The sequence below is a fragment of the Equus asinus genome, chromosome 2 (genome assembly GCF_041296235.1).
Source record: "Equus asinus isolate D_3611 breed Donkey chromosome 2, EquAss-T2T_v2, whole genome shotgun sequence".
Classification (NCBI taxonomy): Eukaryota; Metazoa; Chordata; class Mammalia; order Perissodactyla; family Equidae; genus Equus; species Equus asinus.
In genome coordinates, this window is record NC_091791.1 from 131,149,876 (window position 1) to 131,177,834 (window position 27,959).

The 27,959-nt window shown below is 48.5% G+C and overlaps 1 protein-coding gene and 1 long non-coding RNA gene across 8 annotated transcripts in view; one reads left to right on the forward strand and one right to left on the reverse strand.

Moving 5' to 3' along the window:
- Positions 1 to 5,126: 5,126 nt before the first annotated feature.
- LOC106835656 (uncharacterized) lies at positions 5,127 to 11,586 on the reverse strand. Of its 2 annotated transcripts, XR_006523179.2 has the most exons (3): positions 11,446 to 11,586; positions 8,511 to 8,987; positions 5,127 to 5,576 (listed from the first exon to the last, which is right to left on the reverse strand). It is a non-coding gene; the product is annotated as an uncharacterized lncRNA (long non-coding RNA). The 2 variants fall into 2 exon arrangements; XR_006523178.2 differs by lacking the exon at positions 5,127 to 5,576 and having other exon boundaries at positions 8,142 to 8,987.
- Positions 8,933 to 27,959, forward strand: part of ANP32A (acidic nuclear phosphoprotein 32 family member A) — a 38,408-nt gene continuing 19,381 nt past the window's right edge. Inside the window, exon 1 of one of the 6 annotated variants that reach the window (XM_014848191.3) lies at positions 8,933 to 9,063. In XM_014848191.3, the coding sequence (XP_014703677.1) occupies positions 9,010 to 9,063 (54 nt within the window). In that variant the 5' untranslated portion in view covers positions 8,933 to 9,009. Of the gene's footprint in view, positions 9,064 to 9,914; positions 10,378 to 11,813; positions 12,419 to 27,959 lie in introns of those variants that run through there. The other 5 variants (XM_044764638.2, XM_014848193.3, XM_044764639.2 and 2 more) reach the window with 5 other exon arrangements.

Consider the following 27,959-nt stretch of genomic DNA (forward strand, 5'->3'; position numbering starts at 1 on the left):
CCTGTTTCTCCAAAACCCTATTGCTATTTACTTGACATTGCAGATTAATGTTATTTAAATGTTTCAAAGGGAATTTTTAAAATAGGGGGCACACTATGTTCAAAGAATTTATTCAGTCATTAAAAATATAATGAATATTTAACGTTTAAATAATGCAGGGGTAACAAAAATGTGTCAAATATTCTTATCTTCAAGCATTTATTGTGGGAGGGGTAGATAAACATAGTACATGGAAGTAAGTGGCCCTTGCAACCGTTTGTAGTGTTATGAAAGTTCCAGGAGAGGAAAGATCTTATTTGTTTGGGTGATCAAAAAAGGTTTCATGAACGCAGTATCATCAAATTTAGTCTTGGGGCCAGCCCTGTGGCCGAGTGGTTAAGTCTGCACACTCTGCTTTGGCGGTCCAGGGTTTTGCTGCTTCCGGTCCTGGGTGCGGACATGGCATCGCTTGTCAGGCCACATTGAGGTGGCGTCCCACATGCCACAACTAGAAGGACCCACAACTAAAATATACAACTATGTACTGGGAGGATTTGGGGAGAAAAGGCAGGAAAAAAATTTAGTCTTAAATTTTGGGTAGGATTTTGACTGGTGGTGAAAAAAGGAAAGGGTGTATAAGCTGGGAGAATCACAGTCAAAGACAGAAAAGAAGGGAATAGCAGAAGGTCTACTTTGTCTGGAAACTAGAAATAACAGTGGGAAAGTGATGTGGGTCTCCTTGATGGGAGTTTAAATACCAGGTTGGGGGATGTAGCCTACGGGGAACCGGAGAATTGACTGATTGGAGGAGCGCGACCTGAGTACAAAATCTTTGACAGTGTTGTGAGTTTGCATAAAATTAAAATGATGTAATGTAAAACACTCTCCTATATTCCAAAGTTGAGTCCTCCCTACATTATTATTTTTAAATTAGTCTATAGAAAAATAAATGATAAATGCTCATGTTCACTACAGCATTATTTGCAAAAGCGAAGACATGGAAACATCATAAGTGTCCACTGACAGAGGGATGGATAAAGAAAATTAATATATATATTTATAATATATATTATATATAATGGAATATTACTCAGCCATAAAAAGTTTTTAAAAGAATGTTTTTATCTGGCAAAACTAAAAGTTGGCAATCCTATGTTGGTCCTTAAAACATTGTTTTTGAAACATTATTGGTGAGAAAACTAGAAGACTGGGAACAACTGGCACATGCAGTCAATTTAGACAAAAGGGAGATTGGAGTTGGTTCAAGTACTCTTGGATAGAGTGGAGAAAGTGGGCTGAAAGGAGGAAAGATATTTGGGAAATAAAACTTAGAAAATGAGGCAACCGTTTGGCTATGTGAGTCAACAGAGGACAATTCCAAGGGTGCCATTGAGAAAAACAGGAGAGTAAGAAGCACGCTGGCTTTTTGGTAGTGGCAAAGTAGGTAGAGGCTGACAGGGAGGACTATTTTAGTTTTGGGAATGTTCTGTGGATGTTCCTGTAGGACAGCTGTTTGGAAATGTCCCATGGCCAATTGAAATGTCAGTCTCAAGCTCAGGAAGGAAGCTCATTTATTGATGAGACAACAGACATTTATTTTACACCTACTATCAGCCAAGCACTAAATTTAGGGGAAAGAGATATATTTGCATGTCATTTATATAGACTTCCTTAAAATTATCTTCTCCTCATTAAGTACTTGTTACTTAATATAATCCTTTTATCTTTGTTTTATGGTGCTTCTGAGAACCTTTAATTCAAAGATACATTGCAAATACAATAATAAATATTTGAAATTTGCAACTGATCTACAAAATCATAAATGAATAGAAAACTAAGACTGAGAAAAAACTTTTAATGTATTAGTTAGCAGAGGCTGCAGTAACAAAAATCTCAAACATGTAATGGCACAGCGCCATGAAAGTTTCTATCTTGGTCACGGTGAATAGGTGGGTAGAATGGCTCTCCTTAGAGACCCAGGCTGAAGGAGATTCCACCTCATGAACAACACATGGCTTCTAAGCTCACTCTGTCACCTCCGTCTCAGTCAGCATGCATTGGAGAGTTCAGGCCTCAGAATGGCAAACATCACTTCTACTCACACTCCACTGGCTAAAACTCAGTCACATGGCCCAATCTAACCACAAGGGCAGCTGGGAAGCACAGTCAAGCTTTGTGTGCAGGAAGAAGAGGAAATAAATTTTGTTGAATAATTAGCAGTCTGCCATAATTTGCATTAAATCATCTCGGGAAAAGTTAAACTCTAATAAATAAGACAGTTGGTTATAAAGAGCATTTTGTATATCAATGAACAGAATCTTTAGCACTGCATCTCTGGTGAGAAGTTATTGCCATTTTTAAGGACGTTCTACTCATGTAACAGTTAAACCATGCTTAATAATGGTAAAAATAAAACTAGAAAAGAGTTTAATTCCTATAACATTGTTCAGAGTTCTTGCAAGGGTATCATTTGCTTTTTTTTGCTGAAAAGCAATCTAAGCTAAGCGACCTGAAATGATGGGGGGCAAGAGGAAAGAGGACAATATCCCAGGATTAATATATTTTCTGTAAGCAGATCCTTTATGACCTTCCTCTTTATTCCCAGGAATATGGGCCTCTTTGATGTGTTTGTGGTTTTTGCATTTCTTTCACCATCAGCATTTTTTCTTCAAAATTGTCCTTAAAGTGACTACATCCTTTTATGAACCCTCACTTAGCTTGTAACCACTTGCCTACTTCCAATAAATTTTTACAACAAATCTCATACCCTTCAGCTTAGTTCTGCACTTGAGCCCAAACACGTGCTCAGAGTAGCAGACTGAAACCCATCAGCAGCAATATATCATTTCTCAAGATCTTATATCACTTGGTATCTAGAGATCTCTGCATTTATTCATGAAATATAACATGTAGATTATCCCTACTTTCATGTATCCTTTAAGACTTATAAGTTAAAATCAAATATCTCTACTGGGGATCCTTCTTCTGGAAGCTTCTACTTATCAGCTCTGCTTTGCTAAGTATTTCATTGACATCAACAACATATTGTTACTTCTGGCCTAGGATTTGGAAAGGGAAGTATTTGAAAGGTAATTAAGTATTTCAGATATTAGCTCTGTTTTGGGTTGATGGTAAATAGCTGATACAGTCTTGTCTCAGTCCATTTGGGGTGCTATAACAAAATACAAATTGGGTGGTTTATAAATAAAAAAAACATTTATTTCTCACAACTCTGGAGGCTGGAAGTCTGAGATCAGGTGCCAGCAGGAGGCTGTCCTCTGGGTTGCAGACTTCTCACTGCGTCCTCACATTGCAGAAGGCCTAGGGAGCTCTGTGGGGCCTCTTTAATAACGGCACTAATCTCAACCATGAGGGCTCCACCCTCATGACCTAGTCACCTCCTACTAGGAGGAGGCTCTACCTCCTAATATGATCACCTTGGGGATAAGGGTTTCAACATATGAATTTGGTGGGGAGGGGAGACACGGAAATTCAGACCCTAGCTAGTCCCTTCTTGGTAAGTGGTAGGCAGCTGGAGAAGAGCTGAGACAGGGTAATTTGGATCATTAGGAAACCTTCACAGTGTTGTTTAATCAGAACACGTTAGTGGATTTTGCTTCTGGTCACCTAGCATGAGAATACTCTTCGGGCAGAATCCTGAAATTGATGAGCAGCAAGGTCACATATCCCACTGCAGAAGCTAAAGGAGGCAGATCGTCTGCTCCTCGCTCCCAATCGCTGGGGCATCTGCAAATGTTCCACTCAAGGGCTTTGAACTGTGAGGGAGGGACACAAAAATGGAGGCTCCCGAGAGATCATCTGCAGCAATGGAGGGGTGCAGAGTCCACAGCTTAGAGATGACTTCCGAGGTATGGGGGTCCTTTGCAGACTATACCTAAACATCTTGGCTACTCCAGGCTGCCCAGCTTCCCATTTCCTGCTCTTTTCCTGGACCTTGTTCTTTGGTTCTGTGATAGCCTTATAAACTTTACATTCAAGTTGGCAGCATTCAGACTTTCCAGAGAAAGTTTAGGGTACAGGTATACTCTCCTGAGGACCTATTATTTCAACTAGAAATGCATTGGAAAATGGCTATTTTCTCAGAATGCATCAAATTGATCTCTAATTCAAGAAGAGTTGTAGAATATATATATATTTTTTTAAAGATTTTTTTATTTTTTCCTTTTTCTCCCCAAAGCCCCCCCGGTACATAGTTGTATATTCTTCGTTGTGGGTCCTTCTGGTTGTGGTATGTGGGACGCCGCCTCAGCGTGGTTTGATGAGTAGTGTCATGTCCGCGCCCAGGATTCGAACCAACGAAACACTGGGCCGCCTGCAGCAGAGCGCGCGAACTTAACCACTCGGCCACGGGGCCAGCCCCGTAGAATATACATTTTAAAATAATTACACATAGGTACAAATAACTACCCTTACAAAGTAGCTAATCTGAGAGGGCAATTTTACTATATATGCTTAAAATTATAAATACTATTTGCAAAGAGTAAACGTATTAAAAGTTCTTAGAAAGTCTGTTCTCTACCTCTTATATCTTAATAGACTTTAGTACCCTTCTCTTCATAGAAGCAAACTTCAACCCCAGATGGGTTAAAACAAATTAGTAGATTCTAAATTAATTTCTATTTTTTCAACCTAGATTGTCTTTAGTCACCTTTTTTTTTTTTTTTTTTTTTGAGGAAGATTAGCCCTGAGCGAACATCTGCCGACAATCCTCCTCTTTGAGGAAGACTGGCCCTGAGCTAATGCCTGTGCCCATCTTCCTCTACTTTATATGTGGGAGGCCTACCACAGCATGGCTTGCCAAGCGGTGTGTAGGTCCACACTTGGGATCTGAACCGGTGAACCCTGGGGCTGCCGAATTGGAACATGTGAACTTAACTGCTGTGCCAGCGAGCTGGCCCCAGAGTCTTGTTCTATAACTCCTCATTCCATTATTTGTCTTCAAGGCATCTATTTTTTTTTCCTTTATAGCCCTATTTTAACACTAAAAATAAGAGCTCATAGCTGTGGTTTTCTTCCTGGTGAATGGTAAACCAATTTTCCTCTTATTGCTACCCCCAAATTATCTTTAATAAATATATTTAAGAAACTGAGTCACAAAAGTTCTAGTGATTTCCAAACAAGTGTTCAGGTAATAGTTTTTATTTCTCTTTCCTTTTCAAAATAAACCATCTTTAAGCTGTTTTAAGATTTCTTGCTATTAATTTCTAAAATCACATATGACTATTTTCATCTAACAGTGCTTTTTTCCATAACCAACCCATTGATAAAGTATTCAATAATTTAAAAAATAAAACCATCCAATTCTTTATTAAGCAAAAGAATTAAGACTAGCTAACTTTTTAGATCCTGGGCCTCAACATTGCTTTGCTATTCAAATCAAAATGCTGTAGTCTTCACATTTCTTACCATGGATTTCAAAAGAATAATCTACATTTCTAAAAGCTATTTATATAGAAAGACAAAGAACATAATGAAGCTGGAGTTTTTCCATATCATTGTTTTTTGGGGTCCAGGCAGCAGAGCCATGATGTAGGTGAAAAAGTCCTATGGCCAGGTTCCAGTGTATGTGATTCAAGCTGAAGAACAAAAAGTTGGACTGTGAATACATTAGCTCAACTCAAAAGGATGTTAACCAAAGGGTCCCCATCTTTAGAGACCAAACAAGGGCAAATGAGCTAAAATGGCATCATCATCAATGTGGGTTATTTATAAAACAGTACTTTCCAACACATATCAAGAGGCTAGGACAGCCATTGCTCAAACCTCTTAAGAGAACAAGATAGGCTGCTCATTTGTTTGGAATGGTTCTTGAAGGAAAATACTTTGGAAGACAGGAAGGTATCTTTCCTCACTTGAAGGCCATTTGTCTCCCTAGGGGCTCAAGCCTTTGAATTGCATCTCCTTTATTCTTCTCAGTGCGAATCAAATCCAGATCTGGAGGTTACATACTTTGCATCTTTCACAACCTCACTCCCATTGTAGAATCACTCAGCAGTTGGGAACTCATCCTGTTCCCACTGCTTCGCAAAATCCAGCCAAGATTCCTTGATATGGGGCTTCTTTTATTAGTCTATCTTCTGATATTTAGAGCTATTCAGAGCATTTATTTACTACTATAATATGCAATAAAATGTAATTTAAGAAACAAATCTTATAAAATAAGGACCACAAGAGCAGGGTTTTTTGTTTTTTAGTTTAGTCAAGTAGCGTGAAGCAAATGGCTCAGCTTTAGCTGAGCTATATTATTATTTCTTTTTGATAAAAAAAATCAAAATCACCGAAATTTTCTTAGAAATAAACTACAAACAAATCTATTTGTAAAAGTGACAGGAAATCTCTAAATTCAAAGTATGTTGGAAATATGGGAAGTGTATTCAATTGGTTATATAGTGTTTGGCTATTTCAACTTATGTGATGATTGACATCCAGTGAAGTTTTCTTTCCTTTTTTTTTTTTTGCTTAGGTAGATTTTTTCTAACACCAATACAAAAGCTGTTATCAAAAGGTATAAAGTAAGATGCTTCTAAAAACAACTACTAAATTTAATATTTTGACTTAGTGATCAAGCCATGATTTTTTCAATTCTAATTTAAATTTCTTCCTGTATACTCTCTTTAACCAGAGTTTGGGCTTTCAAGTCATCCTTTTCCATCTTTGTATATTAAAGTGAGCTATTTGCTTCTGTTTAGCAGAGCTGGATGGGAACATCTCTGCATTTGACCTGTTGGCTTTAAGGGCTTACACCTCAGCAAAGGGACTGTTCCATATCACATTGCTAGTGCTGTGGACTTAATTGTGGTTAAAAATTTTAGTGGAAGATGAGCATTTACCATCAAAGAGAACATAAATCTCAGGACACCTATGTTACATAGTTTCTATACATCATGTTGACTTGATGTGTTTGTGAGGCAGAGTTCTGGTTTGTAACAACCTTAAATACCATATCCAGAAATAACTGACTCTGGCAAAGAAAGGTAATTTGGGGTCCCTCTATATTTTAGAACAAAGCCAATACAATTTTAAAAAGAATAAATTCCAACTACACAAGTTGACTTCAATAAGATTAACAAAACTGAGAAAGACAAATACGTCAGCTAAGTCAACAAGTCAAACTACTACTCCATACTATTTATACCCAGATGAAATAAAACAATGACTTCCCATTTTTATTTTGCATTTTCCAGCTACTCAGAGTAAACATTATCACTTTCAAATTCCACTTATTATTTTATCTGAAAGAAGAATTTGCTTAGTAAAATGTTTAGCTGCAGGATTTTGTTTGCAATCCGTCAGGTTACAATATCAAAGTTTAGTACTAGTTTCTCCTCCAGTGTAAGCATTCTGTATGTGCGCTTTATTTACATTGCCACTTTTTATTTCCTCCTAAACTTTGTCTCAAGAATGAAATTGTATTGGTGTCATGTAACAATATTTCACATTTGCAACATACATTTGTTTTATCTCTCCCTTGAACCCACGTCCCTGAAAAAAAAACCCACAATGTATCCAAAAAAGAAAAAACTACCGTAGAGTGTATGGGGAAGCTTGTAGACAGGTAGACCTAAAGGCACTGAAGACAGTTGTGTGCGAAGGGTAAAGATGTATTTGTCCTTGTCGCCAACAATCCCCATGACTTATAAACAGCCACGGGCAGCCAACTTAGTACACAAAGTCCTAGGCCTGGCCATAAGAAGTTGGTAACCAGTGGGAATTAAGGCTTTAAGGTCTCTTACAAGTAACGTGATGCAAAAAAACCCAAAGCAAGCAAACCGTAAAACCTGGAGAAAGTGCTCCAAATAGAGCCTCTTTGGCAACCCAGACTGAACCAAATGACTCAGGTGCACGATGAGAGTAAACTGTGCGCCGTTTTCTTTCACTAGGTCTATAAAGCCCATAAATTATGTTTGGTCCAGAAAACCAGGAGTTATTAGCACCTTCCTCTTCCGCTATTTAATATTCAATATCTTCGGCAACAATTCTTAACCCACGATCTTCATTCATTTGTTGACTAAACGAGACCCTGGGTGCCTCTTGGTGATCACTCCTTCCAAGCTGACCTTATATGACAGCAAACTGAAATGCCCCTCCGTGGAGAGGGTCCACCGCGCGAGGTAAGTCATCCAAAGGTGGACGCATCTTGCTTTTATTTACTCATTTATTCGAGGGGCGGGGACGGCTGCGGCTGGCCTAAGACGAGGGCCGGCGAAGGGGCGCGCGGGCAGGGGGCCGCAGCCCGGGGGTGGGAGCCCGCGGAGAGGGGGGGCAGCAGCCGCGCTCCCCCGGCTCGGTCCGCCGGACCCACGGACGACCAGCCCCTCCCCTACGGTACCCTTGACCCCTCCCCCGCTTTCCAGGCCTTTCATCCGCCCGCCCGCCTAGCAGCCCGCGACCCCTAGACCTCACGCCGCCCGCCTCTTTCCGCAGGCCCGGGGCGGCCCGCGATGGCCGGGGCACCGCGAGGACCCCGACCCGACCCCTCCGGCCGCGCCCCTCCCCCTCGTAGAACGCACCTGCGGCCCCGCCCCCGGCCAAACGCTGAGGCGGCGGCGGGCTGATGAGGCCAGGCGGCTCGGCCCTCGAGGCACAGTCACCTTCCCTTCCCCCGCCATTCCGCCCACCCCCCTCGCTCAGCCAGCGAGCAGCCGCCGCGCTCCTCAGCCGCCCCGAAATCTAAAGGGGTCCGTCTCCGGCACCACAACCAAATGGCTGAGCCTCCCTGGCCGGCTGCGCAGTCCGCCCATTGGTCCCTTCCCCCCCCGCCGCCGCCACCATTGGCTGTTGCCCGGAGACCCTCGGCGGCGATTGGCTCAAGCTGCTGCCGTTCATCCTCGGGGCCGCAGATCCCGCCTCCACGGTGATCAGGTTAGTGTGCGCCGCGGGTGCTGGGGGCTCGAGAACCGAGCGGATCTGGTTGAGCCTTCAAAGTCCTAAAACGCGCGGCCGTGGGTTCGGGGTTTATTGATTGAATTCCGCCGGCGCGGGAGCCTCTGCAGAGAGAGAGCGCGAGAGATGGACATGGACAAACGGATTCATTTAGAGCTGCGGAACAGGACGCCCTCTGATGTGAGCATTTGCCAAAAATATCTCTGTCGGTCCATTCTCCTACTTTGTGTGTGTGTGTGCGTTGGGGGGAGGCACTTTTTTTTTGAGGGGGGGCGCCCGGGAGGTGTGGGTTTGGGGGTCGGACTGCAAATGAATTGCAGGGTTGGGGGGTTGCAATGCCATCCGAGCATGTTCCGGCTGCCGCCGCCGCTGCCCTTGGTGTGTGACTACCTGTGCGTGTGCTCCCGCGTGTGCGAGTGTGGGTGCGAGAGTGTGCGTGCGAGTGTGCACCCACCGGGGGCCAGCGGGCGCACGCGTTTGGGTCGGAGAGAATGAGGCAAAATAACCCTCTGAGCTCGCTGCTCCCGTGACTCCGTCTGGGGGAAAGATTAACGAGGGAGGAGGAGGAGAGGGGCTGCCTGCTGGATTTAACAACAAAAAAAAGGGGTTTTATATTTTATAAATGAATCCCCCCTTCCGCCCCCCTCCCGCGCCTTCCCCCTCCCTTTCTCTCTCTCTCTCCGCTCGCGCACACACAATAAGTTTTGGGCTTCGCGAGTCCGGTTTAGTTTCTGATAAATGTGGGCCGAGGCCCCCGGGGAGAGCGCGTGGGGAGGGGGCTGCAGTGGAGTTGGGAATGGCTCGAGTTTAAAGTGCGTCTTCATTTCTTTGCAGTGATGAGGCGAGAGACGGGGGAGCCATATTTGTAACTTTGTAGTGTTCGTGAACGCGCCCTTTCTCTCCCTCCCTCCCTTTCTCTGCCTCCCTTCCTCTCCTCCTCTTTCTCCCTCACTCTTTCCACCCCACCTTCGGGCCAGATGCTGATGTTTCTTCCTTTCCTTCCGAAGGGAGGATAAATTGGAAGAAAGGGGGGAGGGATTTTCGAACGTGCAAAGGCACAGATAATCCCCGCGCCTCCTCACCTCGAGCGATCGCTACTGCAAGTTGCCCAAAGGCTACGTCCCGGTCCCCCCTCGCCCCCGCTCCTTCCGGCCTCCCTAAGATGCCAGCCTTTGAGCCCTGGCGCCCCCCGGCACGACTCCCGTCCCGTCTCTCTCTAGGGTGGGCTCCTCGGCAGCCATTCGGCGCCTGGTTAATAAATGGGCACGAGAAACTTTGTCAGGACGCGAGCTGCCCAGAGCTGGTGCCCGTGGTGGGTATCGGCTGGGTCCGGATTTCTGCGGGCATAGCGAACACGCAGCTCCGGGATGGGAGTTTGCCTTCTCGTCGCCGTTATTGATTGGGCAGCGGCGGGAGTGCGGCCGGAGGAAACTTGCACGGATGGGAACTGGGAGGCTCGGCGAAAGCCCACCCCCCAGGAGGGGGAAGGTGAGGGTGGGTTACGCGAACGCTCCTTTTTTCTGTCTCCCTCTCGCTTTCAAACAGTGTTTTATGTGAGTTGGCGGCTCAGCGGAGGAGACCCCGGATCTGGGGCGGAGACGCTGGCCGACTCCCCTCGTGGCCCCTCCGGGGACCAGGCGGGAGGACCCCCCCGCCCTCCGGCCTCGGTGGCCAGGGTTCCACTGAGTTGGGAGTTTGGGTAGCACTGTGCGCTGACCTGTCGCCCCTCCAGCCCGTTAAAACCCTAATCCCTGGCGAAGGCAGGCCTTGCTTCCTCTCTTCTTAGTTCCTCCCCCAAACCTGAGTGAGACTTTTGAAACAAGATCGTTTTTGTGCCCCCCCCCCCATCATAACGCAGCTGTGGACTGTAGACGTGCAGTGCCTTATGGCGCGCAGGGCGGGGAGGGGGTGGCGGAGGGAGGGGAGGGGGTGCCCGCCGCGGAAGGCAGGAGTTTCCGCGAACAATTTCCCGGCGGTTTGCCTTTCTCTGGCCGGCTTCATCCCCGCTCGGACCCGGAGCCGAAGCATTTGGGGGCTGGGTGTGGTGTTGGGGGAGGGGGCCCGAGCCGTGGTCTTCCCGCGTACTTTCCGGAAGCCCCCTGCGCGGAGGGGGCAGGGCGCCAAGTTGGGGGCCAGGGTCGCGACGGGTGGGTGTGGAGGCGCGGTTCTCCCGGCCAACCCCATCCACACTGCTGGCCAACTGGGAGCGAGATGGAAAGCGGGTCGAACCGGCTCTTTAAACTTCCCCGAGTGTGTGCTGGGGGAGGGGAGCGCGCCGCGCCGAACTGGGAGCGATTTCTCACGCTTCGCCCCCTCGCCTCCCGAGCGTCCCTGCCCACACGCCTGCCCCCGGCCTCGAGGCGGGGTGGGGCGCGGGTGGGGGCAGAGGGGGCACTTTCTGCGCCTTTGGGGCGGAGGGGGAGAAAGCTGGCTGAGGAGGGACAAAAGGGGTGGGGGAGGAGGAACTGTTTTTTTTAAAACGTTCTGAAGACAAATAGCTCCCGGAGAGCGCCCCTGCGCCCCTCCCCGCCGCGCTCCAGCCCGGGGCCCCCACACACCCACCTTCGGAGCCTCTCCCAACTCTGATCCGGGGGCTGGTGGCCACGCCGCGACGCCGAAATAGGACGAGCAGCCATGTTTCCCGGGTCTCTCGCGGCCCGCCCTGCCCCTCCCCCATGGCGCTGCCGGTGCCGAGCGCGGGGCTCCGAATGCGGCCGCCGGGCTCCCTGCGGCGCGGGGCGCGGGGCGCGGGGCACGGGGCGCGGGCGGGCGCCGGGGTGGCAGGGCCGCGTGCGCGCGGGCCGGGGTGCGGGCGCGCCGGGCTGGCCCCGGGGCCGGCCTTTGGGCCTCCCGAGCTGGCTTGGAGCTCGACGTGTTTTATTTGTTATTATTAATTTCCTAACGGCCGGGCCCGCCCGAGGCCGAGCGCGAAGGGCGCCGAGACGTTAATGGGGGGCGGCGGCGGGTGCCAGGGCCCTGCTCGCCTGTGGCACGACTACCGGGCGCCGGGCTGCCATTTTGTCACCGTGGCTGTTGTCGCTGTTGGGGGGGGGCAGAGTCTTGCGCCATCGCCCCGACGGCCCCGGACGTAGAGGCGGCAGGGGTGGCCGGCCCTGGGGACTCGCAGTGGCGTTCTGGGCCCCGATGGGGGTTCGCTTCCCGCGCCAACGGCCTGAGGTTTTGCTGGAGCGTCGCGGCGCCGCTGCTCTGGGAGGGCGACGATCCTCCGCGCGCCCCCCCCGCCCGCCGCGCTCCCTCCCTCCCCGCCCCTCCTCTCCCTTATTTCGCTCTCCTGCGGGCGCTCCAGACAGAGTTAAATGTGGCCCTAAAGACGAACCGATCGCCCCGGTTTTGCTGTTTCGGCGGAATGATGGGAGGGTGGGGGGAGAGATTAAGCCAGAGGTTTCTTTTCGGGGGGAGGCGCACGCGACTCTAGCGGCCCTGAGTGATGCCGAGGACGGCTGCCGCTTCCCCCGGAGGGACGAGCTGTCGGTGCGCCGGGGAAACGCCCTCGGGGGCTGGGCTCTCCGGGAAGGTAGGTCGCCCGCGGGGTTTCAGGTGGGGATTGCAGCGCCCTGCAGGCCGCCTGGGACCCCCCTCGCTCTTCCTCTGCCCCTCCCCCTTTTATTTTTGCCTGGGGGAAGGCGGCAGTAGTAATGGTAACCCTAAGTCGAAAAGAGAAGGGCATAAGGTTTGCTTTTGTAAAAAGTAAATGATGTCTTTCTGCCGACTGTCTTTCTCTGTTGAATGCAGAGCCAGGCACGGCGTCGCGTCGCTGGCATCTTTCTGGGACTTTTTAGAAAGCCAATATCGATGCTGGTTAAGCACCTCACTGGTTAAACTCTGGTGACTGCAGACTAGCGATCATGGCAGTGCCTGGCCAAGGCTGCCCAGGAAGTCAGGTTTAACTTTGACCTTTGGAATACATCGCATGATGTTTTCCAGGCTGACTTAGTGCCTAATTGGGTTCAAGTAGCCTGATATTAACTCCAGTTTATACAAGCCGTCCAGGGATCCCTAGGCGGACAACTGAGCGTGAGATCCTTCTAGTCACGGCCAGTTAGGTTTTGTTACTGGATTGCTGGTGCTGATGGTGGTTTTGAGTCTGGGGGCTCCACAGTGAAGCTGGGTTCTGGAACCCACAGACCTGAGCTTTAATTCCCCCGACACAAAGAGGTAAGATAAGTCAACCTGCCCCTTTGATCTCAGGCAGGTTAACTTAACTTACCTCTTTGAACCTTGGTTTCCTCACCTGTAAAATGGGAACAATAATCCTATTTAACAAATAAGTGGTGAACTGGCTTGATCTGACCCCCAGGTGCTCAGTGCATGGGTGGTGTTATTCTCAGAGAGGTACTGCGGTGCGATGAGGCCCAACTTTGAGCTTCTCTACGCTTTAGAATAACAGCAATAATAATAATAGCTCATGCTTATTGAGCACCTGTGCTGTGCCTGGCAAAGTTCTGAGTGGATTTTACACATATCAATTAATTTAGTCTCCGCAACAGCACTATGAGGTTGGTACTATCATTATCCTCAGGTAAAATACAAGGAAATTGAGGCGTAGAGAGGTTATCACAGCCAGTCTGCATGCTCAGTCTGTGTTCTCTACTGCCTCTCCCCTGAAGCACTGTTTTTTGTAAGACCTGGGGAAGAGCTTTTTCTTCTCTGGCTTTGAAATGGTGCTACCTTATGAGAGTGAGTTTCCTGGCATTGGAGGTATTGAAATGAAGCCTGGATAGCCTCCTGGTTGAACATAATTGAGGTGGGTGGTCAGGACCACAGGTCCTGTCTATCATTTTAAGGGGGAAGCCATACACTATCTGATGAACCTGGCCTTTTAGGTGTTGGGGGGACACATTTTGGGTGATGAGAAAACAAGCAGGAGCCTCTCTTCAGCAGTGTTTTCTGTGGGATCTTGCGTGTAAGGCATTTTCCATTTTTATTAGTCTCCATCTGATAGCCAAAAAACTGAATGGAATTGGCAAATCCTTGGTATGTAGGATGTACTATACTAGTACCACCTTATGGATCATCTCACTTAATCTTCCCAGCAACTCTTGAAGGATAGGCCAAAGAGCATGACATCCCTCCTGTTGCGAGGGTGAATCATCCAGGTTAGGAGAGAACAACCAGTACTCAGCAGAGTTGAGTTCTCCCCCGTGAAACCAGAAGCCTGTTGGTTGGACAGTAAGGACTTTGAGAATTCTATAGTCCATTGGGTCACCAGGGTCACCTGGGGAGCATGTAAAACACAGATTCCTGGCTCCCGCCCTGGACATTGGTTTAGCACAGGCATCACCAAATTACAGGTGAGCTGCCTGTTTTTGTATCATGAGCTGAGAATAATTTGTACATATAAACATTGCAATCAACTTGATGATGTGGAACACTTAACTCTGAATCCCAATTAAGTGAAACGTATCCCGCCCCCCCCAAAGAATTCCACTTGTTTTGTTAGACCCTTGGTGCAAAAAGAGTCGTACTCATTGTATATTTTGCATTTATTGATGAGAAAATGGTGGGAGTTTGTTTTCTCTCATTATAAAAGTGCCTGTGTGGCATTGTCAGTTTTGCTTCTGGGGAAAGTTGGCTACCTAGCCTTTCACAGAAAAAAGTTTCATAATCCCTGGTTTCCTAGATTGGGGGGAGGGATGCTGGGATCTGGGTTTTTAAGTTTTAAAAGATTCTTAAATTTCTTATTAAGCATGTGGCAAGCCATTCACTTGAGGGTCTTTCCACATGCCTCTCTATGTGCTCTTGAACTAGTTGTTGCCTAGTGGAAGTCAGCCAGCATCCAAGCACCTCGGTCAGAAGAGAAATCGCCCTTGTTGCTGCTTTAGAATTGAGCACCCCTTCTATCCAGAAGTTCCTCTCTATGACCAACTGAAATTCTTTATCTTGCATACTCAGAATATTTCAAAAGGTGTTTGCATATTTTGTAGTTAAATGGTTACTCTCAAAGTTGAGATGTTTTCTCTGAGCCAGAGGGAAGGAGCTTTGAACTGCAACGGTCGGAGCTTTGAGGCTCGTGGAAGGTGCAGCAGCTGTGTACCAGGCGGCTGACACCAGACCCTCAGAGCACAGATCATTGAAAACCACAGATAATCCCGGGATCTTGAGTCGTGGCCTGCTCTTCTTCCCCGACGCGTGTTTCCTGAGGAAGGAACAGCAGCAAAGTGGCTTTGAGTTTCAGTGCCCTTCTTTCTACCTCCTCATCCTCTTGTGCCTGAGCAAATGAGCAGAAGGAATGGATATAAGGTTGGCCAGGCTGAGAGGAGGAGGAAATAAATCCAAGGGGACGAATCCTGGTCCCCATAATTGCAGCCTGTACTTCAAGGATAGCAAACCACAGGCCCAGTTCCCTCTCTTAGCTACTGCTGCACCACCCTCTCAAGGTGACTCGCTTTAGACTTACACAACCCTTCTGATCTGTAATACAAGCACCTGATTGAGCTTTGGGGGCTGGTCATCCCAGACCTTCAGTCCAAATTAATTATACCACGTTGAAATAAACATCTTGGTGATCCTTTATGGAGATTCTAGGATACTCATCAGATGGCTCATTACCACTGTGCCTGCCCTTCCTACCTTGCTGCAGTTACTGAGCAGAGAGCTTGTTGCTGATGGTGGTGCGCCCTGGTTGCATGACCTTGGCCCAGTTCTTTGGCCTGCATTCTGATTTGGTGAAGAGTAGGCTCATTAGTCTGGTATCCAGAGGGGGCACTCCCTTACAGATGATTGCTGCCTGTGCCCCTCCCCCCATTTTGTCCCGTCCATCCCCTGCTCTAGCTAGTTCCCCAGTCTCCTAGGAAGTACCTTCCACCAGTTGCCCATCACCACTGTCCTCCTCCCACAAACAGGTAGAGAAACATAGGCCTGATTCTGACTATTACATTACATTGAAATATAATTATACGACAAATGATAAATACCCAACAATGATGTTTTCATTAAAGAGATGGAGTCTGGCAGGGATGGAGAATTGTGAAGGCATCTGTTATTCAGAACTTCTCATTTAATAAAATTTGTTGAAACTAGATGAGCAAAGCCCCCATGGCCCTGGGCCACCTGCCCAGACGTGGAAACAGCTTCTCTATAGAACCAGTTGTCCTGATGATATTTGTTAATACAAAGTCAGTACACAAGATAAAATGTCCTTGTTCTGCCACACCAGGCCCTGTCCTGTGCCTGCTGGGCCACACCCCACAACCCCCATGTTTTCACTCAAATTTATTTTGTTTTGGCTCCACAGCTGCCACAGTGCTCTCATCTCCTTTACTAGAACTTGCTCCAGGCAGCACATCTAAGAGATCAGCTTACTTACTCCCTACCACTTACTCTAATGTGGATTAAAGTGAGGGCTGTCTTTCCCAGCCGTGTTTGCATTTGGAGATTCTGGTTTGGTGAGGAAATCACCAGAGGACTATTAGAGACCTGGGTGCTGTTCTCAGCTTTGCTATTAACTAACTTGGACACGTTGTTTGGCTTCTTGGGGCCTCTGTTTTCTCCAGTCTAAAATCAGAGTGTTGAATTGAACCAGTGGCTTTCAACCTTTTTGACCCTGGCGCTAAGATGCTAACACCACTACTCAGCATGATATACATATGTATGTTCTGACAACAGGCTCCCTTACTTCGTGTAAAACTTCTATTTATTAAAAAAGAAGTATGCTGGTTTTGACTCGTAAATTGATTTCATTACTTGTTAATGTTTGAAGACATTAAAGGATGACTTTTAAGTTTCCTTCACACTCAAACATTTTGTGGTTTTATTTGGGAGGATGGGGAATGCCGTTTGTAGCTTTGAGAAGTCTCTCCAGCGAGGGTCAACAGTGAGCCGTCCTGCCTCTAAGGCAGCTCATCCCAGGGTCTCATGTTCTCCAGCTGCTCTCCATCTAGCTGTTTCCCAGTGCAGACCTTCTCATGGCATTAAGGAATCATTATCCTAAATTCCTACCCCGGATGGATGCCTTCCAAGGCTCCTGGTTGTGCCAGTGGCCCTCAGCCAAGCATGTTCCTCCACTCCCTTGTCTCTACGCTCATCACCCACTGCCCTCCATCCTTCACTGTGCCACACACTATGCAGGTTGCCTGGGGCTCCCACATTTTCCAGTGTGGAGGAGAGAAGGACAGAGAGAGTGGAGAGTGCACTTGGCTTCTGCTCCCACCCACACCGCCTGGGTGTGCACCCTGTCTTCTCGATTTCCAGCCCTGGCACTGGGGCAAGCCCCTTCTTCTCACAGTGCATTCCCTTTTTGTCTCTGGAAAATGACAATGTAATAGTACCTGCCACAAAGTAAGCACTCAATAAATGTTAGATGTTATTGTTAGTATGGTCTATTCCTCTAGAACACCTTAGTTGGCATTCGTTTAAAAAAAAGAAAGCTTCCATTATCAACAGACATAATTGTATAAAAAGTTATATTCGTTTCAGTGGGAAAAGAGGTTCGAAGCTAGAGATTTAAACTTGCCAGAAGTTATTTTTCCCCACAAGCAATTCAACAGTAAATGTGTCGTTTCTAGATGTGAGTATAGCTATAGCATCTAAACATTGTGGAGCAGCCCCAGCATGGAATTCCAAGTAGTTTCTGCTGAGGGTAATGTCACCACTCGCCCTCCTCCTGGGCAACTCCTTTTGTCCCTGCCCTCAGCAGCTGTTTCAGACTCTACTCCTCCAACTGCTCACCGACCCTCCACTCTTTCCCTCCCAGCCGGTGACCTCCCCCCTCACAGAGAAACTTGAAACCTCCTGGGTCCCTGAGAAATTCCTAGACTAAATCCATGCCCAGCTCAGCCATCCTTTGGGTCTCATCCGCTCCTGCCCTTCAGTTCCCTTCTTCCTCCTGGGCACCTAGCCACTCCTCTCGTTTGGATCCTTTTCAAGCTTGGGATGTTTCTCCCATCTTAAAGCAGATAGAAAACCTCCCTTGGTTCTTACATCTCACTATAGCTCCTGTCCGTCTCTCTCTTCCCTTTTACATTCAGCTTCCCGAATTGTCTGTCGCCACCTTCTCCATTCCCTCACTTCTCTCCCACCTCAGCCCTCTTCACTCTGGCGTGCTTCCTAAACAGCTCCAGGAATCCCAGCAGCTTTCACCTTCTCTTCCCTGATTCCTCAGCAGCAGTGTGCATACCCTTGACCTGCATCAGATGTATTCCCCCGCCTCTCCCTTTCTCCAGTATTTCTCCTGCAGGCCTGGCCCCTCTGCTGTGTAGCCATGGGATGCAGGCACGCCTGGCCTCTGGGCCCTCTTAGTCTGTATTCCTTCCCATGAAATCTCGTCCTTCTCACGGACAGCTGCACGTACTGTGTGCTGCCCCGGGGTCTGATGTTACCCCGACCTCTTGGCTAAGCTCAGGACCCACCCAGTGTCTCCGCCTGTGTGTCCCCAAAGTGCCCCACACTCAAAATGTCCAAAGGGAACTCATGACCTCTGTAACCTCCTCCACCCCTCCATAGGCGTGGCCTTCTATCCATCGCGAGTCAGACAGTTCAGAATGTTATCCTGTGCTCCTTGCCAGCTGATCTCCCTGCATCACAGCCCCCTTGAGGCCATGCTGCACACTTCAGCCAGCATGATCTTACCAAAACACAGGGGCAATCTTGTCACCCCGTACTTAAAATACACGGTTGTCAGGATAAAGTCCAGCACCCTTAATGAGACCAAGAAGGTCCCCCATGAACTGGCCACTGTTGGCCTCTTCCTCTCATCTTCTCCCTGCGCCCCCTTCCCACTTTGCTGACCTCGCTCACCGCCTTTTATTCCCTCAAATCTGTTCCACACTGACTGCCACCATCACCTGCTTAGCATCTGATCATCTTTACCGGCTCCTTCACCCTCCACTCCTCAGCTTGGTCTGGTTCTTTTGTTATGAAACTGTCAGAAATTTCCTTCAAAGTGCTTTGGTTTGTAGTTTTACATTCCTGAATGTGAGTGTTGTAATTAGCATCTCTGTCCCCCTGTGTAGCCAGTAGACTATGTGATTTAAGGGACTTTACTCATCACTGTGTCCTCAGAGCTCAGCGCTATACTTGGCACGTGGTGTGCATTCTAGAAGTACTGGTGAGTGAAGGAATCATGGTACTTATGTGTTCTTGTCTTACATGTTATTACCCACTATCTGGTGAGCCAAGCACAAAGCCACCAAAACAAAGCATCGGAAGCGACACCGCGGTTTCCCCTGGCTTGGGGTGAGCCCCTGCCTCTGGCAGCTGAGTCACACTTTCTCAGCCCAGTGGTCTTCAGATTTTTCTGGTTTTTACATCCCATATCAGTAAAAAATTTGAACCTGAGCCTCAGTATGTCTACCTTTACTTATGGTTTATTCACTTACACTACATGTCAACATGTACATTATAAAAAAGAGCACCAAAAAAATTAAAAGTGTAAGTTAAATATTAAGATATAAAAGTTTTCATTTCTTCCTGCTCCCCGAAAGGTTGTCTTGGGCTGTCCACTTAGGAGACCACTGTTCTGGTCAGTTGCTTCCTGAGATCTTCCCAGCCCTCCTATGTGATGGGTCATGGTGGAGAGCATTCGTAACCCCTCTTTGATAAAGGGAAAATCCACTTGTCTGCCTGAGATCCCCAGCAAATCAGATGTCCGTTGCTGTGCGTCAGCTCAGTGCTGCCTGGTTAGGCTGTGTGCACAGACCCACCACAGCCCTGTCACCTCATCCCTTAGGGTCCAGCCAAGGCAAACCCCTGGGCGGTTCCTGCACACGTCCTGAGAGGCCCAGTGGTGTCTGAGGTGCAAGGGTTCCATCAGCCATAGACAGGCTAGTCAGGGTGGGGCGGGGTGGGGCCCGCTTTCTCCTGCTTATCCTCAGGCTGGGAATAAGTAATCAAAGGCAGGATCTGCTGCAGGCTGGAGGAGCAGGAATGGAGGGCCTGGTGAAGCCTGGAGGACAGGCCTGCCAGTGTTTCCATGTGAGGCACTTGAGCAAAGTTGTGCTGGGCCTCTGCAGTCAGGAGTGCCCAGAAGGTCTGGACTGCTGGATTCTGCTGCCTCCCACAGAAGTCATGAGAGTCTGTGTGTGCATGTGCGTGTGTGTGCGTGTGTATGTGTGTGTAGGGGCAGGTAGGGTTGAGGCAAGATCCTGCAATAGTAAATTTAAAGGGATTACTTTCAGATTTCTTCAGGGACATGCCTCCCGGGGAGGGACTTATCCCGCATTATGTAACCAACTTTCCCCTTAACTCTTGGCCTCACCGGCAGGCCCAAATGGTGTGGCTGTGAATGGGGTGTGGGGGGAGCCCACTTTCACTGACATGGCCTGTGTGCCAGCATCCAGAAGGCTGCAGAGAGTTATATCACTGGTACTTAAGTACCTGTGTAGCAGATTGAATGTATTGAATCTGGTTCCCGTGTCCTGGGCTGGTGGGGTGGGGGATTACGGAGTGAGTGCTGGTTTCTGTGGCGGAGCTGGAGGTAGAACACAGCCCACAGACAGGAGGAAAGAAGGTGTTCAGTTAGTAAGGCAGCTTTCAACCCCCGCTGGGTATCACAACCACCAGGGGAGCATTTTAAGAAATTCCCAGGCTCTACCCAACTGTGGGATCAGTCTCAGGGTGGTGCCCAGTCTGTGTATTTTTAGAACGCCCTAAAGGGGGCTCTGAAGCACAGTGGGGAGCCGCCACGTTGAGGCAGGGTGCAGAACCTCACCGCAGGTAGGAAGAAGTGAACTAAGTGGGTGTAAAAAGAGAGTAGAAAGCAGGGTGCAGGCCTCACGCCCCCCACGGCCACACGGAAGTCACACACGCCCACATTCCTGCTCTTGGACTTGTCGTTTTTCACTTACCTGTATCATGAGGCTGCTGCCGGAGTGTGGAGAGGGACGTCCTGAGCAAGACTAGACTAGGCCTGTCCTCGACCTCCATGGGACTGAGAGGCCAGTGGGCCTTTTGTAAGAAGGAGGGGACCCCAGGGCTGAGCATTCAGGTGTAGTGGCCGATGCCCACTGAGCTCCGTTGCTGGCAGGTCATCTTTTGAACCTCAGTTGCCTTATCTGTAAAGTGGTGATTAGCAATAATACCTGCTTCCCAGGCGCGGTTGTCAGACTGAGGAAATGAAGTTTGTGCCAGGTGTGTTGTGGACAGCCCCCGAAGGTTAGTAGATTCTCACCAGCCCAGGCTTGAAGGAGCTGTTTGAATAGGGGGAGGGGGCGGCCTGTCTGAAGAAGGCTCTTGCCCAGTGTCTGAGCTTGTGTGTGGTGGGAGCCGTTCTTGGGAGAGCTGTCCTTGCCTGTCCCAGAAGGAGGCCTCACTTGGAGCCACTGAAGCAGGTGGGAGGAGGGGCCCCAGGCAAAAGACAGAGACCCTGGTTTTCAGTTGAGGTGGTGCTGGAGCTGCGTCAGCCTGCTGCAGACATGCCCTACCCCGGGGGCCCCCCTTTCCCCTCGTGGGGGAGCAGCAGGGCTCTGCCTGGCTTGCCTTTTCTGTAGCAATTGCTCTGTGTCAGTAGCCCCTCCTACCTCTCAACTCCCCTCCTGGATGCAGAACTCTGGGTCTGCCCCTCCTAGGCCTTTATCTTTCATTCAAACCTCTCCCGAAGAGGTCTCCTTCTCCAGGAAGTCTTCCTCAACTCACTGGAAGAAAGGGGGCAAATTGTGTCCTTCCCAGCTCAGGCAGCAGGCTTTCTTCTCAGCTGATTCTGGTAGCACCTCGGTGGGGTGTGCATTGAGCTCTGCTCTCTGTTGGATCTGGTCAGTGTCTGTTTCCCGTCCTGGGGGACAGCGTGAAGGGTTTGCAGAGCCCAGCACAGCTCCCCTGCAGCTGGGTGCACCAGGAAGGCTTTGTGATGACGTCATGTGGTCTCCAGCCTCCCGCCTGGCTGACTGTGGGAAGGATCTGTCTGTTCTGGCACAGGGACCTGTTCCATATGGAGGGCCAGGAACTGGCCATCCCAGTCACCCGGGGCCTTCCTTCCACTTCTGCACATCTCCCCTTCCCCATGGAGATTTGGGTGTACCCGGGTGTGGCCTAGGAAGAGTGGGCAGGCGTGCGCTTTAGTAAAGCGCCCAGCTGTCCCTGTTAGGCCTGCAGAAGCCTATCCGCAGAGGCTGGCCTGCCGCCATCCTGAGTGGTTCTGCTCCTGTGAGCCCCCATCTAGTTTGCGGCTCTGTTGCAGACACGCCTCTGTGTGTCTTGGTTAAGAGAGCTGGTGTGTCTGTGTGTTAGGTGTGGTCCTAGAGGCTTCTCCTGGAGTAGGGCCCTCCAGGGCTGCTGTTTGAGGGTGGAGGTAGAGAAGCAGGCCTAGGAGCAGAAGGGCCTGCCGTCCTCTTTACAGCAAAGGCGCCCTTGCTTCAGGGTAGGCAGGGGCCTCTGTGGGCACTGAGGACACTCCCTTCATTCCGGAGGCCAGCGTGGTCATTGTCAGGAGTGGCGCAGGGGACAGTCAGATGTGGCAGCTAAAATGCACCTCCCAGTTTGACCAGTGGCCACAGACTGGATCCTGGTCTGAAAGGTGCTCATTGCCGGAAACCAGCCTTGTATCGAGCGTGTGCCTTGCCAGCCTCAGGAGGCTTGTTATGGCCACAGGTGTCCCTGATGCTGAGCAGCACTTGGCCGGCTAGAGTCTGATGTCAGAGTTATGAGGGTGATTTCTGCAAATTGAAAAGACTCTGGAGGGGTCATTCATTTTCATGTATTGATTGAATGCCCTCTGTGTGCCGAGTTCTGTTCTAGGCATTCTGGGATATAGCAGTGAGCCAGCCAAGCCCATCCTCTGGACTGCCCCCGTGGGGCTTCCATTCCATTGAGGGAGATGGTCACTAAGCCAAGCAAAGGCATGACTGTGGTGTGGTCGGTCCCGTGAAGACAAAGCTGTGTTAAAGGGGAGGGGTGATCCAGAAAGGCCTGTCTGAGGAGGTGGCATTTGAGCAGAGACTCATAACCTGCACTGGACTTCCAGCCCCCATGAGCCAGAACCTTAGAATATGTCATCTGGAAGGACCTACGAATTATCTTGCTAATGAGCAAGCTGAGGCCCGGTGAGGTTAAGATGGGAATTCATGAGGTGATTAATAGGAAAGATGAAATGATAACAAAAAGGGGACAAAATATAACTGGCCAGTACTCTCTGCACAGCCTTAGGCATTTCCCCTGGCCGGCTGACCCTCTGCCTTTTCATCCCAGAATGTCTTTTATTATCCTCTCGAGACTCACACTTTGAAAGATTTGTACTTCCAAATTGCATTTATTAACAATAGTAGATTTATTTTCCCATTTATGGAGGGTGGTGGGGGGCAGAAATTATAAACGCATCAGTAACCACCAGTCAGCCCTCCAGGCAAGGACTAACCACCTAGAGTCGGTCTTTTCCTGCCTAGGCAGAGCAGTGGCCCAATTTTGGTAACCACAGGCCCTCGCTGCCTATCACAATGGGATTTGCCTATCACATTGGTCTTTCTGAAATAGCTGTTTCTTGGAGGACCCCCACTGCTACTTTTTGGATTCCAGCTGGACCTTTCAGGTGCTCCTGCCCTGGTTCGGGGGTCGAGGTGCCTTTGGGTGGGCTAGAGAGACCCTACCTAGGGAGACCCTACTGTTGCTCTGACCAAAATGGAGAGACAGGACTCAGAGGGCCCCCAGGGCTTTTTCTAGGACCACACAGTTAAGTCAGGTCACAAATCTAGCCCTGACCCACCTTTTCCAAGGACCAGGTGAGCCTTAACTAACTGGCTGATAGTTTTCATCTATAAGAAGGTGTCCTGCGTGAATTTGAATGGAGCTTCTGATTGAAGTAAGACTTCATTAATTAGCCTGTTAGGAAACCGGCTCCCAGTATTATGGGGGCTGGATAATTTGATGCCTACTGCTCTGCTTTGAGCTTCTAAAGGGAAGGCACTAGATTTTCATCATTTCACTAAATATGGAGAAAAAGTAGTATCTTTGCTATGTGTTTTGTTTGTTTTTAACTGTTGCGTATCTACGTGCCAGATAGCATATTTGTTCTTATTTAATCTACACAGAAATGCTAGAAGATGAGTGGACTATTCCCACTTTAACAGATAAGGGAACCAAGCCTCAAAAAGCTAGTTAAGTAACTAGCTCATGGTCAGATAGTACCAGGAGCTGTGCTTGGGTGCAAAGCCAGCTTATTGACTTCAGAGCTGTGCACATAGCCTGGAGTCTGACCTTTGCCCTCCTGCCTCCTGGCCACTCTGGGGCTGCTGGTAATGTGGAAATGCTCTAGACTCCTGACTTTCTCTTTCCATTTCTTTCTTTTCTCTGTTGTTTCCCGAGGAAAGTGAAACAGATTATGCCAAATTTTCTGACTTTTAAAAATGTTTTATTGTGAACTAGAACACTTGTAAAAGTAAACAAAATAAATGTGAGGCTCAATGGTTTTTCTCCTTTAGATTTTTTTTCCTTTAAATGATTATTTTACGCTGTCAGAGAAATCCCAGTGAAATCAGCTCTCCACATGCCTGCCCTTACCTTTCTGCCAGGGGCTTGAATGTGTCTGGGTTTCCCCTTTTGGCTCTGACATACTTCAGACACGAGGGCTTGTGCACACAGATGAGAAACATGCCCAGGGTGCCTCGTAGTTACTAAAGAGAGTCTGGAAAGCGGGAGAAGACCCAATTGTTTTCCAATAAAAGTAGACTGAGACATAATTTGGGACGTACGTGCTGCCTCAAACACTAAGTCGCAGTGTGCTCCAGCCTTCTGTAAGAAGAGAGTGGTGGTTATTGTGGAATGAGCAGGGCAGTGCTGTGGGTCCTGCCTGGAACTCCTGGTTCCCCGGGCCATCAGTAAGACCCCTCTGGCTCACCCCTTATTGAGGACCTGCTGTGAGCCTTGCATCATGCTAGGTACTTGGCAAGCGTTACTGTCTTTTTCCTTTTCTTCTTTTTGCTGAGGAAGATTCGCTCTCAGCTAATATCTGTGCCAGTCTTCCTCTATTTTGTATGTGGGTCTCCAACACAGCATGGCTGACAAGTGGTGTAGGTCTGCGCCTGGGATCCTAACCTTTGAACCCAGGCTGCGCAAGCAGAGCTTGCAGAACTTTAACCACTAGGCCACGGGGCTGGACCAAGCATTACTTTTTTGATCCTTTAGAACACCTGTAAGGTGTAGATGTGGCCATCTATTTCCAGACAGGGAGATTGGCCCACAGAGGTCAGATGGCCTTCAAGGCGCACTGAACCGCCCCTGTATATTATAGCAGTCCCTCCTTCTTGTCCCTCCCAGACTGGACACTCTGGGGGCAGAAGGCCAAAACAACTTTATCATTGGATCCCAGTGCCTGGTGCAGTGCCTGGCATTTGGTAAGTTCTGAGTAGCATTTACTGGATGGATGGAGGTGAAGTAACTTGCCCACACAGGTACAGTGGTGAGCCCATTAGAGGTAGGACTGCAAGGTCAGAAGTGAGGTCTGAGTCCAGCTCTTTGGTTAATAGGCTGTGAGTGCACAATGACTTATGTGCCAGTTTGTCTATGTTGTAAGATTACTATAGCAAAAGATTGGAAGCAACCCAATTACTCATCAATAAGGGACTGGTTAAGAAAAATGATGGCACCTCCACAAAATGGAACACAATGCAAATAAGAAACAAGGATGGTGTTTCTGCACTCTATTACGCAAACTGTGAAAAAAGGCAAAGCAAAGAGTAGTATGTAATATGCTAGTTTTGGGTAAAAGAGAGAAAAGTAAGATTTCGAATTTGCTTTTATATGTGTAAACACACCCTGGAGGGATAGTTAATGAGTGAGATGGTTAACTGGACAGGATAGGAGGGAGAATTAATTGTATATCTTACACTTTTGGGTTTTGAAACCATGAGAACAAATGTGTTACTTTCTTTAAATTTTTTTTAAAAATAACGGAAATGGCTATTGTACTTACCGGGCTTCAGTCTCCCCATCTGCACAGTGAGGCAGTCAGATTAGATCAAGCCTTCTTCATCTGGAGGGAAATGCTTTCTATGTTGTATATATTGTGTATCTCTGGCTTTCGTGGGCTTTTCCAGGAGACCCTGACCCTGTGGCCTAGAGCCAGCCAGGATCTTGTCAGTAGATCTCTCACCCCCGCGGTGGGCTGGACCTGGATCAGCTCAGGCTGATTGAGAAAGGCTGGCGTGGCGCAGAGCAAAGAGCTTTCGGCAGAGGTGTCAGGCCTTGTTCCTGTCCTCGTTCCCCAGAGTCTGTCCTCTGAACACCCTGCCCTGATGTGACTGTTGGTTCTTCCCCCAAAGTGAGGGATTACAGTGAAGAGAGACTATTCTGGAGCATTCTGGCAGAGTGCTGCAGTTTCTTAGGAAGAAAAAATGGCAGAATGTTTTCCCAGGTTATTTTTAATGCTTTTCAGTTCAGCAAACATTTATTGAGAGCTAAGTGCAAGGGTGAGGAATCAGAGCTGCATGTCACTGTCATCTGGCTCTGCTCTCTGGGTTACAAAGTCTTGGGTAAGAAACTTGCTTGTAAAATTCCTCCCTGTCCCCTCCAGGAGAGCATATTTTACCTCATCTGGTCCCATGGAGACTGGTGGGATTGGGAGGGGTTCTTCTCCCCATTTTACAGATGCGGAAATTGAGTCTCAGTGAAGGCTTGCGCAAAGCACGCAGTTCTAAGTGGTAAAGCCTGGAAGCAGACCAGATTTTCTGACTGCTTCTCATAATCAAACATTCTGCCCCTGGATGTTTCCCAGCGGTGAAGCTCAGACCCCTTTCTACCTGGAAACATTGGGTGAGCACACTCCAGAATAAAGCTCCTTCGCTTGTTTCCTGTACTCTTTTTTTCCTTTAAGAAGAGGCAAGGGGAATCTCAGGCTTATGCTCGGGTCTTGGGTCTTACCCCTTTGCTGTGGTCTAACAATTCTGTCCTCTGCTGCCCGTGAAACCCACCACCCTACCACCAGTTATGTGTAGAATGTCCGTGTGTGTAAGGGGCATGTGACAGACAGCAGCTTTCTCCCACCGCGTCCTCATGCCGCCACTCCCTCTCCTTCCTTCCGAAAATTCTGTGGCTGCCACCTGTAGTCCTAGCTGTTCCCCACAACGGCCAAGCACACCCCCTGCTCAAGGTCTTTGCCCTGGCTGTTCCCTCTGCCTGGAAAGCTCTTCCCCCCGTCTTCACTTGGAATCAAGTCCCCACTGACTCACCTTGAATAGGCCTTCCCCGGCCACCCTTTCTAAAGTGGTGTCCTTTGTCACTGTTGCTTTTCTCTCCCTTTTGTTTCTTTGTAGCATTTATATATATTATATACAGATATATACATTTATTGGTTTATTATCTCACTCCCCTACAGAACGTAAACTTAGGAGGCCAGGCCCCTAGTTTTGTTTATTGCTATAACTTTAATGCCTAGCAGGGGGGCCCAGCATATTATAGATATTTTGTAATTCTTGTTGAATGAGTAAATTGGACCTGTGGCCTAAACAAGTAATGCTTCTGTAAAGAGGAAAGAATCAGATCATAGCATTCTAAGAGGTGAAAAGACCCAAGACTCATTTCTTTGCCAGGCTTCATCATCCAATATTACTAATTCATTTAATAGTCATTCAGCACCGCCTGTGTGTAAAGTTCTTTGCAGGTGGTCACTCGGTAGCCTCTGATTTGCATCTGTACAGGGTCAGTGCGCTCACAGATTTTTCAGAGCAGCCCCTTCTTTTGTGGGACAGCTGTAAGGATGCAGCTACCCTCTTCCGTTTTACATCGGGCCACAAACTGCCTCTTTGTAAACCCTGCACCCTGATTTTAGTTCTGGAACCATGAAGAACACAGAATAAATGTACTTCTATTGGCATGTGACTCTCCTTCAAATAGCTGGAGAAAGAGAGCTGTCACGAGTCTCCCCCGCCTCGGGCCTAACATCACTAGTTCCTTCAATTGTTTGTCCAGTGTCGCAGTTTTCGGATGCCTTCCCACCCAGGTTGCCTTCTTAAGTTTGCTCTGCTTCAGGGTTTGGAATTTGAGGTTTGGTCCTGTTGGAGCAGGATGTTTTGCGACCTTGATGGAGGAACCTTGGTCCATCCCCACTTGTTTGTGTCCACGCTGCCTGGGATGGCCTTGTCTGTGTTGACTACCTTGGCAGGGGCCTCCTTCATGAGCTTCTGATGAAGACTAAA